This window comes from Eulemur rufifrons, chromosome 29 (assembly GCF_041146395.1).
Source record: "Eulemur rufifrons isolate Redbay chromosome 29, OSU_ERuf_1, whole genome shotgun sequence".
In the NCBI taxonomy this organism is placed as follows: Eukaryota; Metazoa; Chordata; class Mammalia; order Primates; family Lemuridae; genus Eulemur; species Eulemur rufifrons.
In genome coordinates, this window is record NC_091011.1 from 86,110,546 (window position 1) to 86,136,246 (window position 25,701).

The following is a 25,701-nucleotide window of genomic DNA, read 5'->3' on the forward strand; positions in this document are numbered from 1 at the left end:
GTCCGAATGAGAATGAACTACTGTTGAGCATCTCCCAGCGCAGACAGAGCTGCCCAAGCAGCTGTCAGGAAAGGACACGAGCAGCGGGGTGTCCGAGGCTTTCCCCGATCGCCACTAATTTCATAGATGTGCATCTGCCAGCGAAATTCTGTTTCAAAACTTGTGCTGGTTTTGGTTATCACACCTCTACAGAGGAAACGTGAACTCTCAAAGCGAAACTCCTAGTCATGGTGTTTATATCCTTCCTAGTTTACTAATCTTCTATTCTTTATCAAGTCTTCGAATGTGATAAAGCGCAGATGAACTGTGTCCTATTTCTTTAAATGTGCAATACTAGAACATAAGGTAGCAAAAATGACTGCCTCTAAGGTTATAGAATGTTGCCTTTTAATAACTCCTCATTTCTCATCCCTCTATCAGCCTAATCTAAAAACGAAATCCCAGAGCAGACGGTGCCGCAACACGAAGGGCCAAACACCATGGAGCCAGCTAAGCCAGCTGCTCCTACTGTCTCAGTAGGCTTTGTAGAAATGACATTTCTATAGGTACGTAGTTTTATGTTTGTTACAGTTTATAGGGGTTTTCAGACCAGGACCAAACCATTTGCTTCTTTGCTTCCAGATAGGCTACTAAAGGGATACAATATACTTAGGCTGAGTTACATAAGACCTTAGCTCTTTCTAAAGCCCAGGACTGTCACACACAGTAACCAATTTAAAAAGGAAAAAAAAAAAATGCTACAGGAGATGATTTAATGTTGAACCATATTAAATATGTGATTGTTCTGCTCACTTTTTTTTTTTTTTTTTCGGAAAGCATAAGTTCTAGAGATCTTTGCTTTTTCAAAGATATATCATATATCACACTCCTCATCAATAATGTAGGACTCTAATGCCTTTTTAAAAATTTTGGCACAATTTCCAAATGCACCAGGACCCTTACAGTTGTCAGTACCTCATCATTTTCTATACCAGGGATTTATTCGTGTCCTCAATTGGAGCTATTTGAATTGGCTCATAGCCACCTGTACCCTAAATTTTCTCTGGACAATTTAGCTTTCACAGAGAAATGTGAGACAGTATTTGATGAAAATAAAGTCCTTCATCCCAGCAGTAGCAGTCAGAGTAACTGACTGCTTGGCCAACTGTGTGGCTCAGTACAGGGAATGGAAGGCACTATTCGAAGCCAGATCCCAGTCTGTTTCAAGGATTATATTTCTGTCATCACAACATTGCCTTGACAGTCCACCAACTGGGGGAAAAGAAAAAAAACCCAGCAGAACCTCAGTGATTAAATTCTCCTGGAGCATATTTTTTCAGCTTCTGGAAATAATCTACTGTAGTCCCTACTTCCCTAACTATAAAATCCAAAAAGATAGTTCCATTTCTGAGACTAATATAGGGAAATAATTGCAACAAACCCATTCTCCCACAGCTGGAAATAATGCCAACAATTTTACTTTGAAATGACTATGGAGAGACTGTGGAAATAAAACCCTCATCCACTGAGAGGCTGTTCCTACTTAACATAGTATACCACAGCAGTACCTTCAAAACAGTGATACGTGACCAAAATGTGATTCAGATAAGCACAATGTCACCACCAGACCTTTAAAGTAAGTGTGGAGAAACAATCACCTGCACAAACACTAGAAAAGCACTTTGCTGTGTCCAAGAGCAAAATAGAAATAAGCTCAGGAGACATCAGATTTAGCCAAAATCAAAATCCTTGGACACTCGCTTTTATTTTTGACTTATACCCAAGGCAAATAGATATTTGGACAGAAAGTTAGAAGACTTTTTTCTTCTGATATTTCAGTTATCACAGAGTCCCTGATGGAGGAACCTTCAAGTACCATCCAATCCGTGGCAGGATTAAACGTTGCAATCCCACTATCAGACAGACGTTTCTGGCTGGACTCCCACAGTGGTTTACACTAAGAACTTTATAGTAGGCGAAAATAAAGTAGGGAAAAGAATCTATTAGACTACCCCACACATGGAAAATGGGGTTATCAGGTATGACCTTGGGACCTGACAAGCAGTAGTTGAAGCATCCATCAGAAAGATCCAAACATCCCAGAAATCTGGCAGTGGAACTTATTCAACAAGGCTTTGTCCTTGGGTCAAGGCTTACTTGGAGTAATGAAAACCAAAAGTCTAGAAGAAAAACCTAAAATGAGGCCCCTCTCACTACTGCATCCAAGAGTCTAAAGTTGTTAGCCTCTGTGCAACATTCCAATGACTGTCTTCTTGCTTAAGTGACATATGTTGACATATGTTGCTACTTTTGCTCTTGCTGTTTTTTTCCAAGTCAATTAGGCTGCTTTCTATTATCACTCAACAAAGTTTAGACGTAAACGTTGTTAGAGTGCTCCATTTCCTGGAACCACAGTTCCCACACACGATTTTCTGCTCTGCAATTTAAACAGCACTTAAAATTGAGTGGTTCTGCAAACTAGCTGTGGGCCTCTGCTGAATCCTTTGCTCATCTCTATTGCAGCAAAAGGCAAAGATGGCTACACATAGGCAGTACGGAGCTGTACAAACAGCCCAAGCTGAACCAGTCCTGCAAGGCTATGGACTACAGCCCAGCAGCCCGGACCGACCCTGGGTTCCCTCTCTGAGGTACCTCCAAGCACAGACAACTCCCATGCCACCTCACCATACCTCAGAGATATAGCACACAAGTTGACGTTATCCATGTGGCACTTCCCAGCTCCTATGTAATGAAATGGGAGGATGGGAGCGGGGACATGCAAAGAGTCACTAAGTAGTCTTGAAATATTTCGTCTTGGAAATGGAAGGGTTTTATAGTTATATTTCTGCAGGACCTCCAGAGGGTTTTAGAAGACCTTCAGACAATCTTGTGGTCTTTGGAGACTGAATGTAAAGAGAAGAAATAATACCATATTCGTTAAGTTGATGGGTAGTTACAGTAGAATTGTGTGGTACAGGGGAAAAATGAATGCATAGGGGGAGGAGGGAGCAGTGCCATTAATACAAACATCCTTTGAATCTTTAAAATAAATTATACATGTGAACACAGAAGTTCATGCTACTTGCTGGAAGCAATAAGGATCGAATTTTGTGGAACTCGTACTGTATTCCACAAATCTCCAGGTACCCTGCCTCTTTCTCAATGGGCTATCATGTTCTGTTGTACATAGTGGTAGCCCTTAAAAACTGGTGGCATGGTCTCAGATAGATTCTTGCAGGAGAGAGACAGATATATGGATTCCATCAGCTTCTTCCAGGGGCGCTGTCCAGTCGCCGGGAGGGCATAGGTGATACGCTTGCTCACGTCCTCTTTGTCCGTCTACCAGGGTCAAACAGCAGTTTCCAGGTCCTCATGGCCAAGGATCTTATAGTTCTGACGGCTTTCTAAGTAAGCAGCCAAATCTGGGTCCCCAGCTTGCTGTGCTCTGTCTTGAGGTGTCTTACCCTATAGGTTAATAGTGAAAAGGAAAGAGACACAAACACTCAGTGTGAGATTAAAAAAAAAAAAAATCACAGCAACAGGGCTACCCAAAGATTACCTGCTCATAAGAATCCTTCCATCGGTGTTTTAGAATTCACAAGACACTTTAAAATTTATTATCTTATACATGCATTGTATCAAACACACAAGATTGGTCAGTTAAAGAGAAAGAGTTTATCACTTTTGACAGGTGGGTTTATACCTAAGGAAATGGAAGTTCACATAGTAGACAGGAAGAATCAGTGTGCTTAGTGAGTTTGGGACACAGATCCTTTCTGGAGGAAGGGCAGATAGAAATCACTGAATGAAAAAACAGAGAAGCAGGCGTTTGCATCTCTAGGTTAGGACTTTTCCATCACGCTCAACTCTGGGAATCAATGAGCAGAAATTGAAAGGAAAAGATCATCAAAAACAATCTGAAAGGTTTTCTTTTCTGCTTTCAAAGTCTTCAGTTACGTTCTCCCCAATTTACGGCTACTTCATCTCTCCAAAAATGAGTTAACTTCTGAATACAAAATGATGGCTGTTGATTTAAAAAATCTTGGGAGAGTTGAAAAGCACAAAGAAGAAAATAAAAATTACCAATCATTCCCCTAAACTGAGACAACCACTGTTAATCTTCCACTGAGTAACCATTTTTGTCTTTTTCTATTATATCTCTATGCATAATTATTTTTATAAAAATAAAACCACATTTTGCGATCCTCACTCTTGGCATTCAATTGTCAGGGTTGGTGGGCAGTGACTTAGCCAAGGTGCTGCGGAATCTATCGGCTCTTGGTCCGACTGCCCAGAGGACCATACGCACTGCTTCACACAGGCATTTGGAAAATGAAGTTCCAGAGACACAAAAGCTTATTCAGGAGGACAGTGGAATTCCAGTGCATCCAATGGGTGGGACAGCGGATGTCTTCCTGTGCAGAACCACCGTGATTCTGACAGTTGGAGGAACAGCATGTGACATACATCAGCCGACCGTGGCTTCATTTTTCAAGAAGCAGGATTGACTTCAGTCATGCCAGCAATCAGTTGGTTCAATTTCATTCAGCTCTCTATGAATCAGTAATCTGATAAATAACTGAGCTCTTCTTTGGGAATCAATATTTATAGACTTGTACCAACTGCCACCAATATAGCAGTCTTTACCATGAAGAAAACCCACATTTTGTTTACATACTATTATATAAACTTTCTAACTTAATAATATATCATAAATTGTTATGTCATTAAATCGTCTATATCAACATTTTAAATGATCATGTAATTTCTTACAGCCTGCTATAGTGCTTTTTGTACATTTGTGCACAAACACACACACACACACACGTATATACCTTTGATATTTTTAAAATGAGGCCAGTGAATAGAAGTCAGCAGTAAAAGGAGGGAGAGCGTCCATTCTTTCGAATGCTTATGAGTACTTATCATTCCTCGAAATTTCTAATTTTTATTCAGCGATATAGTTTTATTTATTTAAAAAGTTATATTAAGTTCTAAAGAAAGGGTAGAGGCATGATCATTGTACCAAAGGAATAGCTCCATGTACAAATGCACACAAGTTTTATAAAAACTATCAAAGACTCCCCGGCCTCGGTCTCAGCTATGCCAACAGATACTGTTGACCTCAATTCCACCTGCTCTGAGTAGCCTACCGGGGTATGTGAAGCAGATGATAAAAGGGAAGTAACAATGGCGATAGACACTTTCTAAAATTTTACTTATTTAGTCATGATTTAAGATTTAACCACGAGCTTAAAGTTCCTATAATAATTTTTATTCAACTTGCTTACAGCCTTAGTAGACTATCTTGTCTTTACTTCAGTAATAATGATGTTAGAATTCATAGCTTCCAAATATTCAGAGAAGTGGCCGAGGTGGGCCTTTAATTTCTAAGGAACTGTTCTCTAGTAAGAGAAATTCTCAGGATACTGCTTCTCCCCAAAGCATTCCAGGAGAAAATGCAGTTATAATTATCATATTCAGCTTTAACCTAGCATCAAGTTAGAGAACGGTAAAATTAAGGAATCCCTAAAAACGAATGAAAGATGTATTCCTTCATATGGTAAGATCTCTAGAACATCACGTTGAGTGAAAACTTAATAGTGTATATACTATGACTTCATTTAGTCAAAAAAGAAAACGAGAGAAGAAAATAGACACACTAACATGAGAAGAGAGATCATCAAACACTGAATGGTATTTAGGTCTAGGTTGTGGGATTTCCAGTGATTTTTGTTTCTGCTTTTTCTGTGAATGTTTTTCTACATTGCTAGTTTTTCTATGTGAGGATGTACTATAAGCATAAAAATAATAAAGTTATTTGCATTTGGAAAAGAGCACACACATCCACAACCCCAAACAGGAAGAAATCTCAAAGAACATTGAGTCCATTTATCTGATTCAGAAACTTAGTTTAAAAAGGGCCACTGGCTCAGGAGCCAGGTCTCCTGTTCCCAGCTGGTTTGTCCTCTATTTCATGCGTGTCCTCGCCTTCTTGCCATTATCTGAGTTGAGCACAGGACTGGCCTTTGTACAATAAATAGGCAGCTGTCATGCTGTGGCCTGAGTGGTCCCACAAGGCCCACCCTACCCCACAGCCTGGCTCCCACCAATCCTGCTCACCAGGTGTGTGTTTCTCAGTCAGGTTAAACATCAAAACACCTGAGCACAAATACCATCCGGAAAGAATATGACATTTCAAGTAATACAGCCAATGAGCTAGCCCGTAGGTACGAGACCAGCTAGAAACCAGGACACAGCTCAAGTGTGTCTGATAGGCCTAGGGAGGCACTGGGGCAGCTGGGGACCCGTCAGAGAGCAAGGACATTGGTGAGTGGCCAGAGAAGTGGAGAATTCTATGCAGCACAATGGGCTCGGAAAGGAAAGAGAGGACCACTCAGGAGACAAAGTTATTTCACAGCGCGCTGAGGTTTGAGGAAGCCCCAGGGCAAAATTGCACATAGGCATATTCTCATCACATAAGTCAGTCATTAGGAGCTTAAGCCATTAACTAGGTGTCTGAGTCACTTATCTACGTGTCATGGCTACATTCATTAGCCCCAAACCTAGGTTACTCAGTACCTGCTTAATGAAGGCCTTATCTATATATTAAAATTCTTCTCTGCAATCCTCTACAGTTATGTGGTTGGCCCTTTCTCGGAGTCTACCCAGGGTGCTTTAGAACTCTCAGAGCTCATCAGGATCCTCTATAGGGTTGATCTTTTCCATGTAAACTCTTCTCTTTCCCTCTCTCTTTTCCTTTTTTTCTCCCTCTGAGTCCTAGGTCAACCCTACTAAGCTACAACTGCTTTTTTCCATCTTTCAACCCTTTCTCTTGGGTGCTCTCTGTAAACTGAAACGACTCATATGCCCGATCTCAGTCCTCCTAAACAGAGCGTCTGCTGAGGCCTCAGCTCTGCCTGCTGGCACTTTCTAATCAAGGTTGGCATATGTGCCACGCTATCAATTTCTGGCCTCACTGCCATCTCATTAAAATAGCCACACACTTTGAATCCAGATTTACATAACTTCTGCTGCAGAGAAACCAGCCACATTTCAAGCCACGATGCCGTAGGTATCACTGTGTGGCAACACAACAGATTATTCAAATCACAAATGACATCCAACTTTGCTACTGTTGTCACACATCATTGTGCTGGGGCAGTAGGGTATTCTGTCTCCAAATGAGAACAATTGAGTCGCTGAAACAACACGGGACCGGATGGTCAAAGAGCTGAATTTGGATTGGGGCTCAGGTACTGGTCCAAGGTCATATTTAACTTTCTTTAGGTTTCAGTTCCTGCACCTATCAATGACTACAATTCCCACCCTATCTCATTTCTGAGGTTAACTTTTAGGAAATAATATAAGAAAAAAAATGGAAAGAAACTTTTTTGAAAAAAGAAAACTACATCAATGTATCAGATTTAAGATTATAACCATCTCAAAGCCAGGACTCACCATCCTCAGAGCCAATAGGGAATCACTTCGGCACCCATATTTGGGGCAACATAAATCATAGACTTTATACTATACTAGATGAAGTCCTGAGGGAAAAATCCCAAAGGGTTTCTCAGTAATCAGGCCAAAGTCTTTGAACGTGGTCCTGACCCCTCTCCTAGGGCTTTGGGCCTCATCTCCCCTTGACTTGGCTGCCGGCGTTCTCCAGGACAGCCCTGAAGCCCCAAGGCCAGCATGTTCAGAGGTTTATGAAGCCCCATAGGCAAGCACACAACCTCCCTTTGTGCTTATACATTTAAACTGCAGTTTCTCTAAATGAAGCACTCTATTTTTTCCTCCTTTTTCCAAAGCCCCAGGCACTTCCATAAGCACAGAATGGACGCCTGTACTATGGGCACAAATGAAGGCAACGGTGCCCGCAATCTCGCCCAGTGGGAGGATGCTTGCACTCACTCATCGAGTTACCTTGGAGTCCGTCTTTCTCAGAGATGCTCCTGCGTCCACCAGAAGCTGGCACACGGCCCGGTTCCGCTGGCAGGCAGCCTTGTGCAGCGCAGTCTCACCCCTAAATCAAAGATGAAACGGGAAACCACCCATAAAGGGGTTGGAGGCAGCAGGAGAGTGGTAAGGGGACGGTATGCTGCCCACGCTGCTGATGTGGGAGCTCCTTCCCTACACACAGCCGAGACCTGGGCTGCAGGGTACATTCGGGGGAGGTGGGCAGAGAGCTGTCTAAAAATTCCTTGAGTATCATCAGATATTATTAGACTACAATATCTGACTCCAGCCTCTTTTCTAACAATGTTGGTCTACTAGGCTTGGTGATTTTTTTTTTAAACTACTAATGTTTGCTTTAGGTTATATTCAGCAGCACTAATAAATAGACTGATGGTGTAGGTGCGTGTCTGAACACAATTCTCTCTGTGCCTCCATTTGGGCAGAGCATGACGGGCATCGGGTGAAGTACGCAGGGCACAGCGTGGAGCACGATGGGCCCTTCAGACACATCACCCAGCGCTTGGGAGGCCACCACTTGGCCTTCACAGGAATAGCCCCTGGGAACCCAACTTCAAAGAACCAGGCCCACACCCACTCTGCTCTACCCACTCTGGGAACCGTGTGAGTGGCAGGCGGAAGGAGGGGCAGCCGGGGAGGGTATCTGACAGGCACAGTGAGACTCTGGGAGAGCTCGAGCGCCAAATCTCTCCCCAGTAGGCAGCAGGCCTGAGGCCAGCCTCTCAGTGTGGGAAGAGGGCAAGGGAAAGTGGCCATTTCCCCACCTCTGACAGGCAGTACAGGAAGGAGGATGTTCCCATTCTGAGCCCCAAAGCGTTTCATGAAAAATCAATCGCAGCCCTTAGAGAAGGCAACCTGGGTAAGCGAGGGCAGCACTTCCAGTCTCGCCAGCGCGGCGTGCTGGTGTGTGGACCAGCCCTACGGAGCAGTGGACGGCTTCTTCCATGCCCGGCGACTCGCCGCCCTACCGCTCCTCACTCGTCTCCACTCTTCACTCCTGCTCCTGCTCCCACTCACTTAGCTACTCACCACCTCATTCCTCTCCACCCCCGTCACCTTTAGCCCTTTTCAGATTTCTCTGAAGTTCTCTAGTGGTTCCCAATGGCATTCAGGGTTAGTTGTACAGCCTTTCTTTGTTCCCGTTTGAGGAGCAGTAGCTATTTTGCTGCCATAGGAATAAGTAGGTTGAAAAAAACGTCATCCATTTAGGCTCCTTCCCAGAGCCGATGACCTTCTCAACCAGGGTTCCTCATCTGAACCACAGGGCACAGAAAATAACTGGAGTTCCTATGCCCTCGGCGCTCCAGTGGTGGTACATGATTTCCATAATTTGTCCCATTCTAGACTAGAGAGAAGTGTCATTACCTGCAAAGGATGCCTTAGGGCAGTAGGGCTTCATTTTATCACAAATCCCAGTTGAGAAAGAATAAATGTGATGGGCACACAAAAAGGCACACGTATTTATTTAGACTTCTCAGCAGTCCAAGACGCACCAGTGCAGAAGTGCCTTCCTCATAGGAAGTTCTAACAGATGAAAAGCGTTGACTATTCACGCAAGGATTATGACACACAATCAATTTGTATTGTGTAATTTTTGATTTACAAGATTAGCCTTGCAAAGTTATAAATACAGTTGAAAGTGGAATTTTAATCAATGAAGTTAAAATCAGGTGGTAGTCCCTACAGTAGTCCCCATAGACTACAGTCTTTTCCTAGATATGTTCTGAAGAAAATAATCTAAACTATGTAAAAAAAAGGCAACACTCACGTTTCGCTGTCTGCCATATCCAATAACTCGGAAGGTCCTAAGTAAAAGAAAGGGAGATATCCATCAAAAATAAGCTCAAAAACTGACCATTAACAAATAACCTATAGCCACAGCATTGAAATGCCTCAAAAGCCGAGCAAAAAAATATATTTGGTTATAGGAGTATAAGACAAAAAGAAGAATGAAAGGATCCCTCTGTCTCCTCATCACCAGTCTCCCAATCTCCACGAGCCATATGAACCGCATGGTAGATACAAAAGAATGATGGGGTCTCTGCTGTCAAGAAGCTTTCAGTCAAGTCAAAGAAATAAAATGAACTGAAATAGATAACTGAAAAATAACTGAGTGGCCAAGGAGAAAGAGAGGTGCCAGTCAGGTGGCAGGACTTTCCTTCTCCAGCTGCAGGCTGTTTGGGATGGGGCCTTACCCGTGTAATATTAAAGCTGTAAGACACCATACATATCATCTAGTTTAGTTTCCTTATTTTAAGATTTACTTTTTGTAAAGGTTCCCCTACAAGACCAGGAATAAATGTTATACACACACATTAAATGATTATAGATGCATCGTTAAGAATTGAAATACTCGGTGAGTTTTCCCTTTTACCATTTTTTGTTCGCTCACTAACCCATTCAATCAGCAAACGCTGCTTGGAATGTCCACCCTTATACCTCTCCACCACCATGTCCTTCCCTGCAATCCCTTGCCTGATTCAGCCTGCAGGTATCAGTTAAGACATGTTTTTTTCATCAAGCCCTCTGTGACTCCTCTCCAAATATTGTATTAAACACTCTGCCGACATAATTCTTCACCTCATGTACTGATCCTGTTTCCTATAGTTGGGTGGGTAACATAATTTATCATCCAAATTGGCACCATCTCAAGCAAGTGGGGACATATAATAACACGATCATATTAATACGAATCATGACACTTGTAACCATTTTAAAATCGCTTGCTGATTTTTCTCCTTCCATAACTAGACTCTAATAAGCCCCTTAGAGTTTCAGCCTGTGCTTTGTCCACCATTGTCACTCCTCGGTGCCCAGCATGGAGCCCGGTGCCAACAAGATGCTTAAATATTGATGCAATTGATGAATGAATATTCCAGGAAGTGCCAAACATGGTTCTGGCTTTTGAGTATTTTTGTCTTTAAAAAATATGACCCCGGTGATTGGCTCTCTGTATTGGTAATAATTTTCAATAATTATTAATATTTATTGAAAATTAATTTATTATGCATAGGAAGAAGAAGGGAAGAAGCAGCTATGACTTTCTAACTATTGGCTAAGGAGACGTCATTGGCCAAGGAGAAGATGACAGATGTCACGGGACTTCGCAATCCTCCTCCTCCTCCCTCATCTAAGAGCTAAACCATCCTGGCCTCCTCTCTTCCATATCTACTGTTCACTGGGACCCGGCGAGCCTTCCCTTGCATTGTCTCTCCTGTCTGTCTTTCCTACGTGTCCTATTTGACAAACAGACCTCCAACAGGCCTCTGCCTGGGACACAATTAGCATGCAGACACTGTTACACAGAAAGATGAAAAATAAGGTCTTGTATTATCTAGATTTCCAGGTTTCTAATACATCATATATGCAACCTTATTTCCAAGTATTTAAACATTGAGGCTCACAGTCTTTCACTTGGAATTGCCCTTCCTAATTTGTTCCTAAGGTTCCATTTTTCAGAAAAGCTAAACTGGTTACTGCACAAATAACCATATATTTCTTAGGCTTTCTCAGGTCTGAGAGCTTGAAGCCTTCATTTTCTCGTCCAGAACCGCCTTCCTTGTCTAACCACACACCTAAGTCTCACATGTTCTTGAAAGCCCAGTCTGGGACAAGATCCTCTGAAAAGATGATCTTTGACAGAAGAAATCTATCCCTTCTCTGAACTCCCACAACACTTATTTGGTAGAAGGACTAGTACGTAAAATAAAAAGAAAAAAATAACACTTATTTGGTCCTACCCTTTTACTATGTATTTGCTTTTCAAATGTGTGCCTTGTCTCCTTAAATCATCCTAGATCCCTTGAGTATAAGAATATCTTTATTATTTTTGTATCCCTCTAGCATCTACTATATACTAAGAATTCAACAAAAATTTAACTCATTCCTTTTTTTTCCTCACTTCTAAGAAAACACGAATAATCCCTGCCCCCGACCACGCACACACCCAACAACCTGCAAAGGAGTATAGGGCCGTAATTAGGCTGTAAGGAGTCCCTCCTTGGTTCAAAATCCCAGCTCCACCACTTACTAAATATTGGATAAGTTCATTTAATCTCTCAGTCCCTTGGTTGTTGCATATGTAAAGTCAAATTAATAATAATATTTATCTCATAGGGTTGCTAGGAGGCTTTTACGAGTCATTACAGGCAACGTGCTTCAAAGAGAGCCTGGCACGCCACAGGCACCACTCAAAGTTTAGATAGTATTAAGTGTCCTATTCTCTGGCATAATACAGCAGGCCACGCTAAGTCAAGAAGTCAGAGCATTAGTGAAGGACCATGATGTAAAAGGGTCACTTCACTCCCACTTACATTTGAAGCCACTTGTTGACTCAAAGTCTACGTCCTGAGCACTGGGCACTCCAGGCCTATTTAACTGCTGACAAGGCCTTCCCCACATCAGGAGCAAAAGGCTTGCTGCACCCAATCGTCCTCTGAAAGAGGGCCTGTCACCTTCAGCAAACATTCTAAGCCATTCATTTTGAAAAGAATCCCATGAACACGAGCAGCCTAGCCTCGCTAGTATAATAGTTCTGTTCCCATCAATATTGCTAATTGCACAAATATTTAGGCAACAGAGACCTTGTTTACTTTTCTCCTTTATTCAGCACTGTCATTCAGTGCTCACAGAGCTGCGCCACAGTGGGTCCCTGGTCCTCCCAGGCCTAAGCCTCTCTGCTAGGGAGGGGACCCTGAAGCATTTTAATTGGGCTAGAATAGCAATAGTTTTACAATATGAAGGTGGGGACAAGAAAAAGATAGGACCTTTTTCCTGGCAATTTCTGACCACAGTCACCACACACGCAGCCATGGCAGAATTATTCCAGAGCTGATCTCCCATCTGCGAGCCGGGCATGCCCCCGGCCTCATCACCCTCCCTCCTTGCCCTTTAATCTTCTGCAGCTGGCAGGGGTGAGAGGAAGAGGCGCTAATACTAAAACGAGAAACTTTCGCTCTCAATTAATATCTAAACAAACTCCAATTAAACGTTTTGGGAATGGCTCTGAAATAATCAATTTAATTAACCCCAATTTTCCTTATCCTTCCATCAACATAGATAATCCTCAAATAGCAGAACCTTTTGAATACTGGCCAAGAAGAGGGAAGGGTGGCAGCCAGCTCATGTAGATGGGAGTGGGGAGCTATTATTAATTGCACAGGTATATATTCTAATCATTTTTTAGCTGGTTTTAAAATAACTATGTTTGCATAGTGCTAGCAAGGAAGGGGGTGCAGAAACAGGAAGAGCAGGTACCAGCAGAGGCCTAACACAAGGCTGTGGTCTCCCTCCATGTTTGGTCCTGCACTGACCAATTGGGAGCTGAGCTGGAACGTACACTGTGTGGCTTAATATACCCTGTGTTGTTTAGTAGCACTGGTGTAAGATTTGGAGGAGGGAGGACCAGAGAGACAAAAACCAACAAAGACCACACAGATTCTCTTGAAAGAAAAAAAAAGTATCAATAATAGCATCTATGATTTTTTAAAAAAGAAGAGAAAAATACGAGAGAAAAAAGTAAAGAAGATTGATTTCCTTCAATGTATATTAATGGGCAACATTTGGGGTTTGGGCTTCTTTTACACACACACATACATATACTCTGATTGTGGATACTATGCCATCATCCCTAAGGAATCTGAAGGAATACCATCAAATTGTCAGCAGAGAAGTCACTGTTGTTCCCTAAATAGAAAAAGAAACTTCAGGTTTCTGTCTCCCCCAGGTTTTACGAAAATGTTCACACTTCATCCCTCAGCTGACCTGCACCAGAATAAAACAGTAGAATCTCCACTGATGGAAAATGAGTGCAAATTCTCCATGAAATTTCCAGATGAAAACAATCCCTGCTCTTCCAGAACCTGTACCAGTTGTCACTTGAGCCCTGTGCATGTATTCACATGGAACTGCCGTGCACTGTGGGGGTTTATGCATGTTCCATTTCCCTTGTTGGTACTGGGAATAGGAGGGCACAGACCATTTCACATATACATATGAGTTTTGGCAAGTAACCTAACCTTACCATGTTTTCACGACCTGTCAAATGGAGAAGACAGCTTCCTGCGTAGGGTTGTTGTAAGAATTAAATGTGTTAATGTATTTAAAATATTTAAAACAGTAGAGGGTAGCAGTCAGTGATTATTACTGTAATATTTTTTTCTCAAACGTGCCTGGGACAGAATTGGAATATTTTAATGATGAATGAACGAATGAAAAACACTTTTAAATCATTTGAAATCCCAGCCAATATGACTTTTTTTTTCAGAGAAAGAGCCATAATTGAAACATGGATCCAAAAGACTGTGCTATACGGAAAATGGTCTGGAAATTAAACTCCGTTAAGGGGACAAATATATCAATATTCAAGTGAAGCCCAGGGAATGCACAAGGAAGCAAAACTTTACAAATCTTTCAAAATGAGAGAGTGAACATCATGGCAAGTGGTCAAGCTGTCCAAATTCTGACGATGCTGCCCATAGGCTCTCCCACTGGACACCCCAGTCCCTGCTGATGCGACTTTCTCATCAATATTGTATTTGTGTTATATATGACGTGTCTTTGTGACATGCACCCTTTAATTTGCTTCCCACAACAATGTATCCAAATCTCTTTTGCTATTCCTTCCCCCTCCCATGGCCTCTGTCTCAGGCCCTCATTTCCCATTAGTTTCCCTGACGCTGCCAGCAGACCATTCCAAATCCTCCTCTGCCGTGGACAAAGGCTGCACAGATGTGGGGAGAGCTGGCACTGGGAATGCTAACAGCACTGTCATCCTGTCCCAGCAGGACGGTAGTCCCCTTCTCTCTGGGACCAGAGGCAGAAAAAGGGGGGTTAAAAAAAAAAAAGAAAAGAAAGACTGAAGGCAGAAAAAGAGGGAAGACAAAATAAGCCATTGAAATCAAAAAGGAAATGCCCGAGTGAGATTTCTATCAGGAAAAGCAGCAGGAGGCTTTGGGGTAGGCGTGGGGGAGAATAAAAACAAAAGAGCAAAATGTGCAGGGTGGTAAAGAAACAAAACAACACAAGAGTCCCTTGCAGGGTAAACTACGGGGGAGGGAGCGGGAAAATATGGTTGAAAGGAGTTGAAAAGCGGGAACCACAGAGGGGAATCTGGGCTGGAACCCCCCTGTATCCTTAGTCTCTCGACCTGTCTCTGTGGAATTGTTAACTCTCTTCCTCCTCCTTGAGTCTCTTTTCAACCCTCTAAACGCCCGAATTCCAGTTTCTCATAAAGGAAAGCAGCATGTTGTATATATAAGAGACGAAGTCCAAAGGAAAAGATGCAGGATGAGAAAAACGCGGGCCTCCTGTGGCGTTTTCAGAGCGTACCACACATCTCATGTCAAACAGTCCCCGGCCTGCTCTGAAAGAGCCTTTAGAAGAGAAAGAAATGGCTGGCCGGTGTGTCTGGGGGAATACCGATCTCTCGGGACTCTTGTTCAGGAGGCGTCCTCTTGATGGTGGCCCACGCTCTTCCCCATAAATATCCAAGGAGAAGAGGGCAAAGCCCAGGGGAAGGGGCTCAAAGAAGCAAGGGTGCAGTCAGCAAAGGAAGGATATGCTCCGGAGCTGCAGACAGCATCTGCTGTGCACCTTGAAAAGAGCCCTCGGAGTCCTCAGAACTGTTGCTATTAAAAGCGTCTTTGCAGTCAGGTCATTGAACAATTTTTCAGATTTATATCATAGGAAGCCACAGGACAGATTCAAACCCAATTGTAAAAATAAATAAATAAATAAATAATTAGACCTTTAAGAGATTTGCACCATTCGGTGATTAGGAGGAAAGTTTTTCTTGATCTTTGGCATACCCCACAAATTTGCTTTATTTTTTTCATTTACATGAATTCAAACTGCTCTGACTTTTTTTTACTACTGCAAATCTGATGCTAAAGCCCAGCCTCACTGAGGACTCTTGGAAAAGGCTGTTTATTTTCTTTGTCAGGCCAGAGAATTGCAGAGTTATCACCATTACCAAGTTAGGAGAGACTAACTATTTTAATCAACAGAGATCTCATTAAGAAGGTGATTACAGTGTAGAGAAAGGGTAATGTTTTCTGTGTACTTGTCCCTGACTTCAAGACCACTATAATTTAAAGGAGTTTCTATAATTTAAAAAAGATGAATGGTTCGGCAAAGATAGTTTTCAATTCCAAAATGCAAAGGTTGATATAAACTAAATAAGCAACTAAAGATAATAAAAACAACCAAGCAGTTCAGCTAAAATGTTTAGCTTTCCCAGAGCCAGGTGAATTAGGCTATAACAAAAGATTTTACGTCTATATTCCTGAATAAATAGAAATGACAAGATGGATGTCAAGAATGAAATTCATAATGTTTATCAGGTTGATAAAAACTAATTTCAATCAAAATCAATTGCATTTGAATTCCCATTATCCAGCTATAGCAGTAAAGTGTTAAAAATTGCCATCATCGGCTGGGCGTGGTAGCTCACGCCTGTAATCCCAGCACTCTGGGAGGCTGAGGCGGGTGGATCGCTCGAGGTCAGGAGTTCGAGACCAGCCTGAGCAAGAGCGAGACCCCTGTCTCTACTAAAAATAGAAAGAAATAATCTGGCCAATTAAAAACATATATAGAAAAAATTAGCTGGGCATGGTGGCATATGCCTGTAGTCCCAGCTTCTTGGGAGGCTGAGGCAGTAGGATCGCTTAAGCTCAGGAGTTTGAGGTTGCTGTGAGCTAGGCTGAAGCCATGGCACTCACTCTAGCCCGGGCAACAGAGCAAGACTCTGTCTCAAAAATAAATAAATAAATAAAATAAAATAAAATAAAATTGCCATCATCAAAAATGCAGTGATCATTAGACTGAAGATCATAATAAGATTTTATTTTCAAACAGAAGAGACGGGTTATACTTTATCTCCACTGTCTTTCTCCCAGTTCTCCCAGGTATCTACTGGCCAGTTAGGGACCCTGGTGAGGCAGGGAGGGTACAGGACACCTCTGGAGACCTTAGGAACTGTTTGCCTGGGAGTAAAGTTAATTACTGTAAATCTTGAGGGGTTTTATTTTTTTTTTTTGAGCATAAATATTAAACCAATTAATTTACAAAATCTAACCAAAACATTGGGGAAATGAACACTCTCCCCACCCCCAAAAAAGAAGAATGACTTCCTTTGTGTCTGTCAGTTTTGGCAGAGTGCTGTTGTATGACTCACGCTTTGCAAGAGACACTGCAGACTGATGAGAAACTTCTAGTTTGTATTGGAATGTTAGGTTTTCCTCAAAGGTCTCAGAGACCAAAGTGCCAGTTGAATTTGATGCCAGGAAAAGTAGCGTATACTGATGTACATTGGGGATTAGAAACTCCAAGCCTCATGAGCTTGGGTTAAATGTGATTTTAGAGGCTCCATTAGGGGAAAGAGAGGAAGTAGAGAAAGTGAAAAGCCACAGTGTTAGAGTAATATCACCCTATTCCTCATGGTTCATGTCCCTGAGGAGACTCAGCTGAAGCAAGGGTTTTGGTTTTTGTTTTTAGCATAGGTATATACCAAAATTGCATGAGATATACTTGTGCTAAGAAAACCTGTTGTCATGTATTTTTATTTGCTAAATCTGGATCCTAGCTTAGGATCCAGAATCAAAGAAAAAAACAGAAAAGCAGGGCTCCCAGGGATTCCAGGTGAGTTAGAAGTTCAGGATATTGCAAGGGTAGGATCATCATTTTAAATTAAAGAGAGTGGAAAGTAAGGGAGTGTGGTACATTAAATATGGCCACAAATGATTCACAGATCATTCTATCAATGATGGAGTCTATTTCCTCCCCCTTTGAGTCTGGGCTGGCCCTGGGACTTGTTTTAGCCAACAGAAGGCAAGTGGAGATGATGAATGACTTCTCAGACTAGCCTCAGGACCTCTGCCAAGCTGCCATTCTCACCGCCAGGAACCCCAGGACCACAATGCTGTGAAGAAGCCTGGGATAAAGGCCAGGTGTAGGGAAAGGCTCAGGCGTCCTGGCCTGCCAGATATTCCAGCTGAGCTGAGTCTCAAACATATGAGAGTCCATCTTCAATACAGCCTTGTCAAAACAGGAGCTGACTGTGGTCCCATAAGTGAGACCAGGTGAGACAGTGAATCCAGAGGGAAGCCTAGAACTGGGGAGGGTAGTGGAGAACACTGCTTCTTCAGGACAGGTAAAGAGAGGGAGAAGGAGAGGGGTTCCTGAGTAGCATTACCACTCAAATAGATGGCGGGTGGCTTACCTAACTCCAGAGAAAGTAGGTGAGCACCAGATGGCTTAAGGTATGCGAGTAAGCATTCAATTTCATTGGGTAAAGGGTAAACTGGAGAGAAAGGATTGGGAATGTTCAAGAAGATGGCAAATAGAAGAGCTTAAAACCCAAGCTAAAGAAAAATGAAGTGATAGCGTATACCCAATGCTTACCTGAACCTTGTGCAGTAGAAATCCTGAGATATTTTCTTATTAAGGGAAAAATAACATAGAAGCATGGTGGCTTTATTCATTGTCCATGGTGCTAGAAGTCATCAGGGGGGACAGAATAAAACTATGATGTGTGTATGTGTGTGTGTGTGTGTGTGTGTGTGTGTGTGGCAAGCAGAAATTATGTTATCATTGCTTCCAAGTCTTGCCCAAAGAAAATTTTTAACCACAGCAGGTAGGATAGTCAGGGGAGTAGGAACTGGAATGGTGCAAGCCCCAGACTCAGCCTCAAAATCATGTCTTACCTACCTACGCTTTCTAGGGCAGACAGAATTGGGATTATCCAACCCAATCTGCGAGGGGGAAAGAAATCCTCCAATCACCCCCATTCTCCTTTTGCAGACTTTCCTTTTCCTAACACACTCTTTCCACCATAATCTAGGCCAAGCATTCAAGCAAACTCTTCATAGTGAGAAGGTACTGAAGACAAAGCAAGTGCAGTTGAATGTGACTGACAGTCTAATACCTTATAAGATCCTTGTAAAGATTAAATGGTGGGATGTGTTTAGTATAAGCATTTGACAAAAAATATGTTTTGATAAATGGTAGCCAGGTCAACTATGTGTCTTTACCATAGGACTTAAAACTTCTACACATATCTGTTTTAAATTTATTTGTGCACATGATCATATTTTCTTCTTCAGGCTGCAATTGCTTGAAAACAGTGACTATATTTTATTTGTGTGTGTGTGACAGTCTGTAACAGGAAGTTCCTGTTAGGCATTCCACAAATATTTGCTGAACGAATGAATCAATGAAAGGAATAAGACATTTGCTGAATAGCACAAAAAGAGGAGCAAAAATGATGTGAATGTTTACTAATATGCTCACTATCTACAGCCTGGATTTGGGTGCAAAGAGAGGCTTATCATCAGGGCTCAAAGAAGGTCTCCCAGAATCTCCGTGTACCTACACCCAACAGAGTTAGACTCTTCCGCTCCTTCTCACTTAAAAACTGCAAAGCCAGGCACATTTCCCCCTTTATTCCCTTCTTTATTCCTAGAAATACTATAAACACGAGAAGCTGGATGTAATGGTTGATATTTGGTACTCATCACGTGTTTATGCTTCTAAAGGGCTTTCAGAGAAAGACGCTGTAGCACATGCTACTGCCAGCAAATGATCTAACACCAGATCAGAAACGAATTAGAAAGCAGTCTGGGAGGTATGACCTGCCACAGGGGACACAATAGAACCAGGCATTTTCCAAAAAGAATAAAGTGTGACATGGGTTGAAAATGTGAATATGATTCAAACAGCAAAAAAAGAGAAACTAGAAAGAGGGAAATAATTATACTCATTAATCCTCAGAATGATGAACTACAAATATGAATTAGGGAGCTGATCCCAACCAGTTAATTTACAAAAAAGCTTTAGAAAAAGAAAGCGCATTATACCAGGTTGCATTTGTTTTTGTCCTTTATTATTTAAATTAATTAGCTAAAAACATAGCCTTTAAAGAGCTCAATATGAAAATTATTTCTATTCATTGCTTAGTTCCGTGTCCATGTCTGTAACCACAGGTGCCTCAAAAATAAGCAGGGGAGTCAGCTGAAAGCTGCAGAGTATTTCTGCCGTTCTGGATAAAAGGCAACTTAGCAAATGCAATCTATTTCACGGATAAGTGATCTTTGGTAAGTTCACTGAGCCTACTCACCGTGGTCAAGGATATATTTCACAATCTCCCCGTTGCCGGTTTTAGCTGCGTAGTGAAGGAGTGAACAATGGTCTGGTCCCTGAATTAGCAGACTGCCTCCATTTTTATAGCTTTCTATTAGCTGCAAGAGAGACATATGAAAATCAGCTCAGGCAGAATCCGGAACAAGGATAACAGCTAACCGGTAATAAAATAAGAGTAATGTAGCAAACCACAAATGTTTCCAACCTCAGAGGACACAGAGAAAAGTCAAAGAGATGAAGTAACATTCCTGGACTGTATTATCATTCAGAGATGGCCAGTGTCTCTTCTAACTCCAGAGAGGGTCTGTGGGTATTGAACTGCCTAAGGAAACTAAATCATGCTGAATTACTTTTTCTCTTTTCTTTTCTGAGCACTAGTCTCTGTCCCGAGGGGGTGAGGGCTGGGGTGGAGAACAAAAGCTTCCCTGTGTTGGAGTGAGTGAAAGAATAATTATGGCTATAAGCAGGAATAGCTTGGTGTCTGGTAGCTGAGATCCTTGCCTATGTCCTTTAGTTTTTCTTCAATCTCTAATGAACTTATCTACCAAATATCAAAGCTGCTTCTCCTTTCCCTGTGTAAGATCACTGCACACAGCAAACACGCATGCACACACACATACAGCTCCCTTCTTCATCTAGATCTGCAGCCCAGCCTGCAAGCCGTCTGGTAATCACCCAACACATACCTAACAAGGCCAGAGATGATCTGAAGAACGAGAACCAAGATGATTCAAAGAATGTAGTAATTTCTACGTGAGAGAAGACTGGGGAAAAAAACAAACACCCAGGATTTTGCAGCCTGAGAATATGGTGGCTAAATGAGGATACAGTCTAAGTTCATGAAATACTGAACATTACATAAAGTATAAATGAGTGCCTCTTCTCCAAACTGTGGTATATCAGGACAAAATGAGCCTCTGTGAAGCTTCCAAAAGGTAGTTTTGGACAAATAAGAATCAAATAACCTAGCAGCTAATAAGCAGAAAGAACACTCTATCTCAAGAAGTTAGATGGCACACATTATACACAATCCAGCAACCCATAGGATGAAAGAGAGTAAACTCAAGAAATAAATTATAGTGTTATATACCACTGTAGGAGAACTATAGTTAAAAATAATATATAGTTTCAAATGCTAGAAGGAGGATGTCGAATGTTCCCAGCATTCCCAAGAAATAATGAATGTTTGAGATGATGGATGGATATGCTAATTACCATAATCTGATCACTATACATTATATGTATCAAAACACCATGATGTACCCCATGAATATGTACAATTATTATTTGTCAATCAAAAAAATAAAATTAAAAAAGAGGGCAAACTCAAAGTTCATGCTTTCATCAGAATACGTCCATGAAACTGTCATGTGCCAGATGCAGGGAGACAAAGGTGAGTACGATTCAGTCCCCAGCCTCAAAGCCCTCCCAGGCCACAGGGATGGACAGATGTGTCAAGGATCACACAGTCATGGGGAGAAACACCACGAGGTTCTCAGAAGGGCACTGGGGAAGCGTAAGGCGGGGGATGGAAAAGGAGCCACAGAAGACCTCCCAGGACAGAGATCAAAAGAAGCAGCTGAATGGAGGTAAGGAACATGTGCAACTCCCACCCCTAAATTGTGAGGCAAGAGGACAGGAAAAAGTAGGTGACAACTTCCATGAAAATCTAAGAGAATCCTGTTCTGCTCAATTGCATTGTCTCTCAGGAACACCCCCCTTCTTTGTGGGCAGATCCACAAAGGATAACAGCATAGACCCAATCAGAGCCAGTCAGCACCAGCTGCCTTGATCCTCCCTTTCTGTGCTACTTTTAGAGACCATGAACATTAAGTTAAGTCCACAGGCATCTCATGTGGCCCAGGAGTACGGGAGCTACTCGTGATGGCCTTCCCACAGGGTGGCTCCTGGGAGCTTCTCTTCTCTAGTCTTGTCCTCCACCCAAACACAGACACATGCATCCAGTTTAATATTTAATATGTATGTTTAGCTGTTAAAAAATATAGACTACCAGCCTGAGCAAGAGTGAGACCCCGTCTCTACTAAAAATAGAAAGAAATGATATGGACAGCTAAAAATATATATAGAAAAATTAGCCGGGCATGGTGGCGCATGCCTGTAGTCCCAGCTACTCGGGAGGCTGAGGCAGGAGGATCGCTTGAGCCCAGGAGTTTGAGGTTGCTGTGAGCGAGGCTGACGCCACGACACTCACTCTAGCCCGGGCAACAGAGCGAGACTCTGTCTCAAAAAAAAAAAAAAAAAAAAAAAAAAATATATATATATATATATATATATGAACACTATAATAGTATTAATAAAATAGCTAACATTTTAGAGCCCCTTCTATGTAATAGGAACAGTCTTGAGAGCTTCACATGTAGTAGCATATTCACTCTTCATGAAAAAAACCAAAGAAAGAAGTAATATTATTATTCCAATTTACAGATGAAGAAACTGAGGCACAGAGAGAATTAAATAACTGTACAAAATCACACACATAGTGAACAACAGAACCAAGATCTGAATTCAGACAGTCTGACTTCAGAATTTACTTTCACTCTTGGGGTGGGGGTGACCACTTCCTTCTGAACTAAATTCACCAGAAAATATAAGCACAAATTAAACTGTTCTAAGTGGATCAGACAGAGTAACTCCTTCTGGTTAACTGTGTTCCCCAAAGTATAAAACTATAATGACGGAATACATAAGCTCTGGCCTGAAGAATGCATTTCTGGGTGGTGTTGTCCAGGTAATTCTTATGTATGCATTCATTTCAACACTATCTGAAAATCTGAAAAGAAATCTTTAAATTCTTCAGATGTCAGCTTTTAGAGAGCAGGAACTAGGGTACTATGAGCACTGCCTCCTGGGACATGTGGTCCATTTTAACTAACGTGGGCAAATACCGTGGTTGTCTTGCACACTCCCTTTGCTGTTACGAAATGCAGAGCTACAGTGAAGCCTTCCCTCACCCTCTCTGCTCAGTTCTCAAAAGAGCATCCTTCCTCCTCTACTCTGCCAGTGCAGGCAGGGGGATGATAAATTATATACAGGAACATGAAAATTTGGGGAGGGAATGATGCTGATTTAAGGTTCTTAAAGAATCACCAAAGTTTTGGTAGAAGGATATCTTACCTTCATAAGATCACCAGTTATTACTGCCTGCAAAATTGCTGTGAAAGACAAAAGAGAGATGTCCCATTAGTAGAAGACCCCTCTCATTAAAATGTTACAAAAAGTTGGATCCATATGTTTGAGAACTAGTCTACATTTGGGGCAGAAACCAGGGAAGGAGAAAATCTTGGTCAAGCACACTAAGGACCCTCTCCAGCCCTTCTCTACCCAGGTACCCATCCCATACGTCCTTCTGGAGTCTGTGTGTGCTCCCTCCAGCCCCGGCACAGCAAAGATAACATGAAATTTGAAGTCACACAGATTGGGCTCAAGTCTTAGCTCAGATGCTTAAAAGCTGTGGGACCCTGGGTGAATCATTTAACTCCTCTGAGCCTCAGTTTCCACATTTGTGAAAGAGAAAGTTTAAGCCTTGTAGAGTGGTTAAAAGGATACATGAAGTCCTCTGAATGTTCCTAACCCAGCCACTGAGGCAGAGTGGGTGCCTAATCATGATTGCACTTGCTTTCTTCTTTCTAGTTCCTTCTACTTCCCCTCTTGGGGTTTAAAATCACCAGTCTTTTTGTTTGTGTGTTCTATAATGTTAAACAAATATCTACTGCCATGAGTATGAAGAGGACTACAGAGACAGCAAAGGAGAAACAAATCTGTTTTTCATTGTATTGTAGAGAAAATAATCATGTAATTGGCATCTAATTCATTGGTGACTCTTATAGAAAGAAAGCTAAAGGTAAAAGGTAAACTGATAAATAGCCTTAGGGGGAAAAATAGAAGTGCCTAATGGTTCGTGCATGTCATGCAGGGTGCAGAAGAATGAGAAAATATGACTGATGAAAGGAAAAAAGAATATATGAGTGTCCAATGACAATTATGGTTCCTAAACGGAACTATTTGCATCAGGTTGGAAACAGTCCTTTTGGAAAAATACCTTGATTTTGAAGCTACTAACAAAAAAAATAGATTATTTTAAGGCTTTAAAGTCACAAAATTTTAGAAGAAAAATAATTTAAATGATTTTGCAAAGTGACATTGTATTCTTATTTGAATAGTCTTTTGTATAGAGTTAGCCAAAAGTGCGGTATAATGCATCAAAGCACACGGAGGCCACGGCTGCCACTGAGCAAAACCCTCAAAGCTTCTATAATATTGAGCATTTACGAGTCCTGGGTGAGCAGAGGCACAGGACCATAAGCAGGTTAGATGCTCACTGACCCAGGGTTGAGTGGAAACCTATGGAAATGATGAGGGCTACTTGAGCATAGAAGGAAGAAGGAAGCAGGAAGAAGAAGAATGGAGAAAAATGGAGAACAGGAAAGAGAGGGAGGAAAATTTCTCGCCATAACAAGCTGTTATCGAGACATTCTTTTCATCCCCCCGGGGGTCCTCGCACCATGCTTTGCATGTTGTAGATGCACACCAATTAGCTGCTGAACTGACTGAGAAGAGGGCAAAGACAGAAAAAAAGTGAGAAAGGGGACAGATAAAAATAACAGAAAGGGAATTAATAAAATGTTATGTGTCAAAAGAACCTACTCAAACATGGCGTCTCACTCCTCATTTTATAGCTGAGGACAGTGGGGCTTGGAGTGAAGTGACTCTGGCACAGAGCCACAGAGGCCAGTCAGCACCGTCACGCAGGCCGCGTGTCCAGCTCTGGCTTCTGCCCAGTGTCCTTGTGAGCTCACCATGCACACAGCTCTCCCGGGCCCCGTGGGGCCCATCGACGGAGAATACCACTGGCAGGTTTGTAGTGCTGTGAAAAAACTATGGGCTGAAGTCTAATTCTAAACTCTGTCATTTACTGGACACATAAATTTAGAAAGTTATCCCATCTTTTTGAACAAATTCTTTCATTGTCAAATGAAGTTAACTAACACCTGCACTGCTCACCTCTCTGTAGTGAGGATAAAATTTTTAAAAGTGCTCTTTATAAATAGGTATGTTGTATAAATAGAAGGCATAGTTTTCAATACCTTTGTGACTGCACATAAGAACATGAAAAAGACATATGGCCATTTCATGAGCCTACCGATAAGGGCAAAATTGGCATATGAAGTGGAAGAGATGTATTTCTGTAAATATGCACCCATCAGAGGAGAGCACAGATAAGGGAGCCACTGGGATGGGGTTTAACCCAACACATGAATCCCACATCAGAGGAAGGGAAGGAGAGGCTGGGGTAAGTACAGTCGGGCCTCCACATCCTTGGGTTCGGCTTCCACAGATTCAACCAAACTCAGATGGCAAATATTCAGAAGTATATGGGAGGTTGTATGCCAATACTATGCCAAGACTATGCCACTTTATATCATGGACTTGAGCATCCTTGGATTTTGGTATCTGCAGGGGGTCCTGGAAATAATCCCCGGGGGATACCGAGGGACAACTGAACCAGAAGTCACAGATCTGGGAGTACAAATCAGTTTAGACGTTATGCTATAGCAGCATGTTCTTTTGTTTGAAATAGACTATTTA

At 42.0% G+C, this 25,701-nt stretch overlaps 1 protein-coding gene across 2 annotated transcripts in view; it reads right to left on the minus strand.

The window, feature by feature from the left end:
* Positions 1–3,327: 3,327 nt before the first annotated feature.
* DGKI (diacylglycerol kinase iota) overlaps positions 3,328–25,701 on the minus strand; it is a 405,374-nt gene continuing 383,000 nt past the window's right edge. For both annotated transcript variants that reach the window (XM_069461741.1, XM_069461740.1), the window contains 5 exons: positions 23,230–23,267; positions 20,072–20,192; positions 9,725–9,761; positions 7,906–8,005; positions 3,328–3,444 (listed from right to left, as the gene is read on the minus strand). In XM_069461741.1, coding sequence (XP_069317842.1) covers positions 3,328–3,444; positions 7,906–8,005; positions 9,725–9,761; positions 20,072–20,192; positions 23,230–23,267 — 413 coding nt within the window. The remainder of the gene's footprint in view (positions 3,445–7,905; positions 8,006–9,724; positions 9,762–20,071; positions 20,193–23,229; positions 23,268–25,701) is intronic.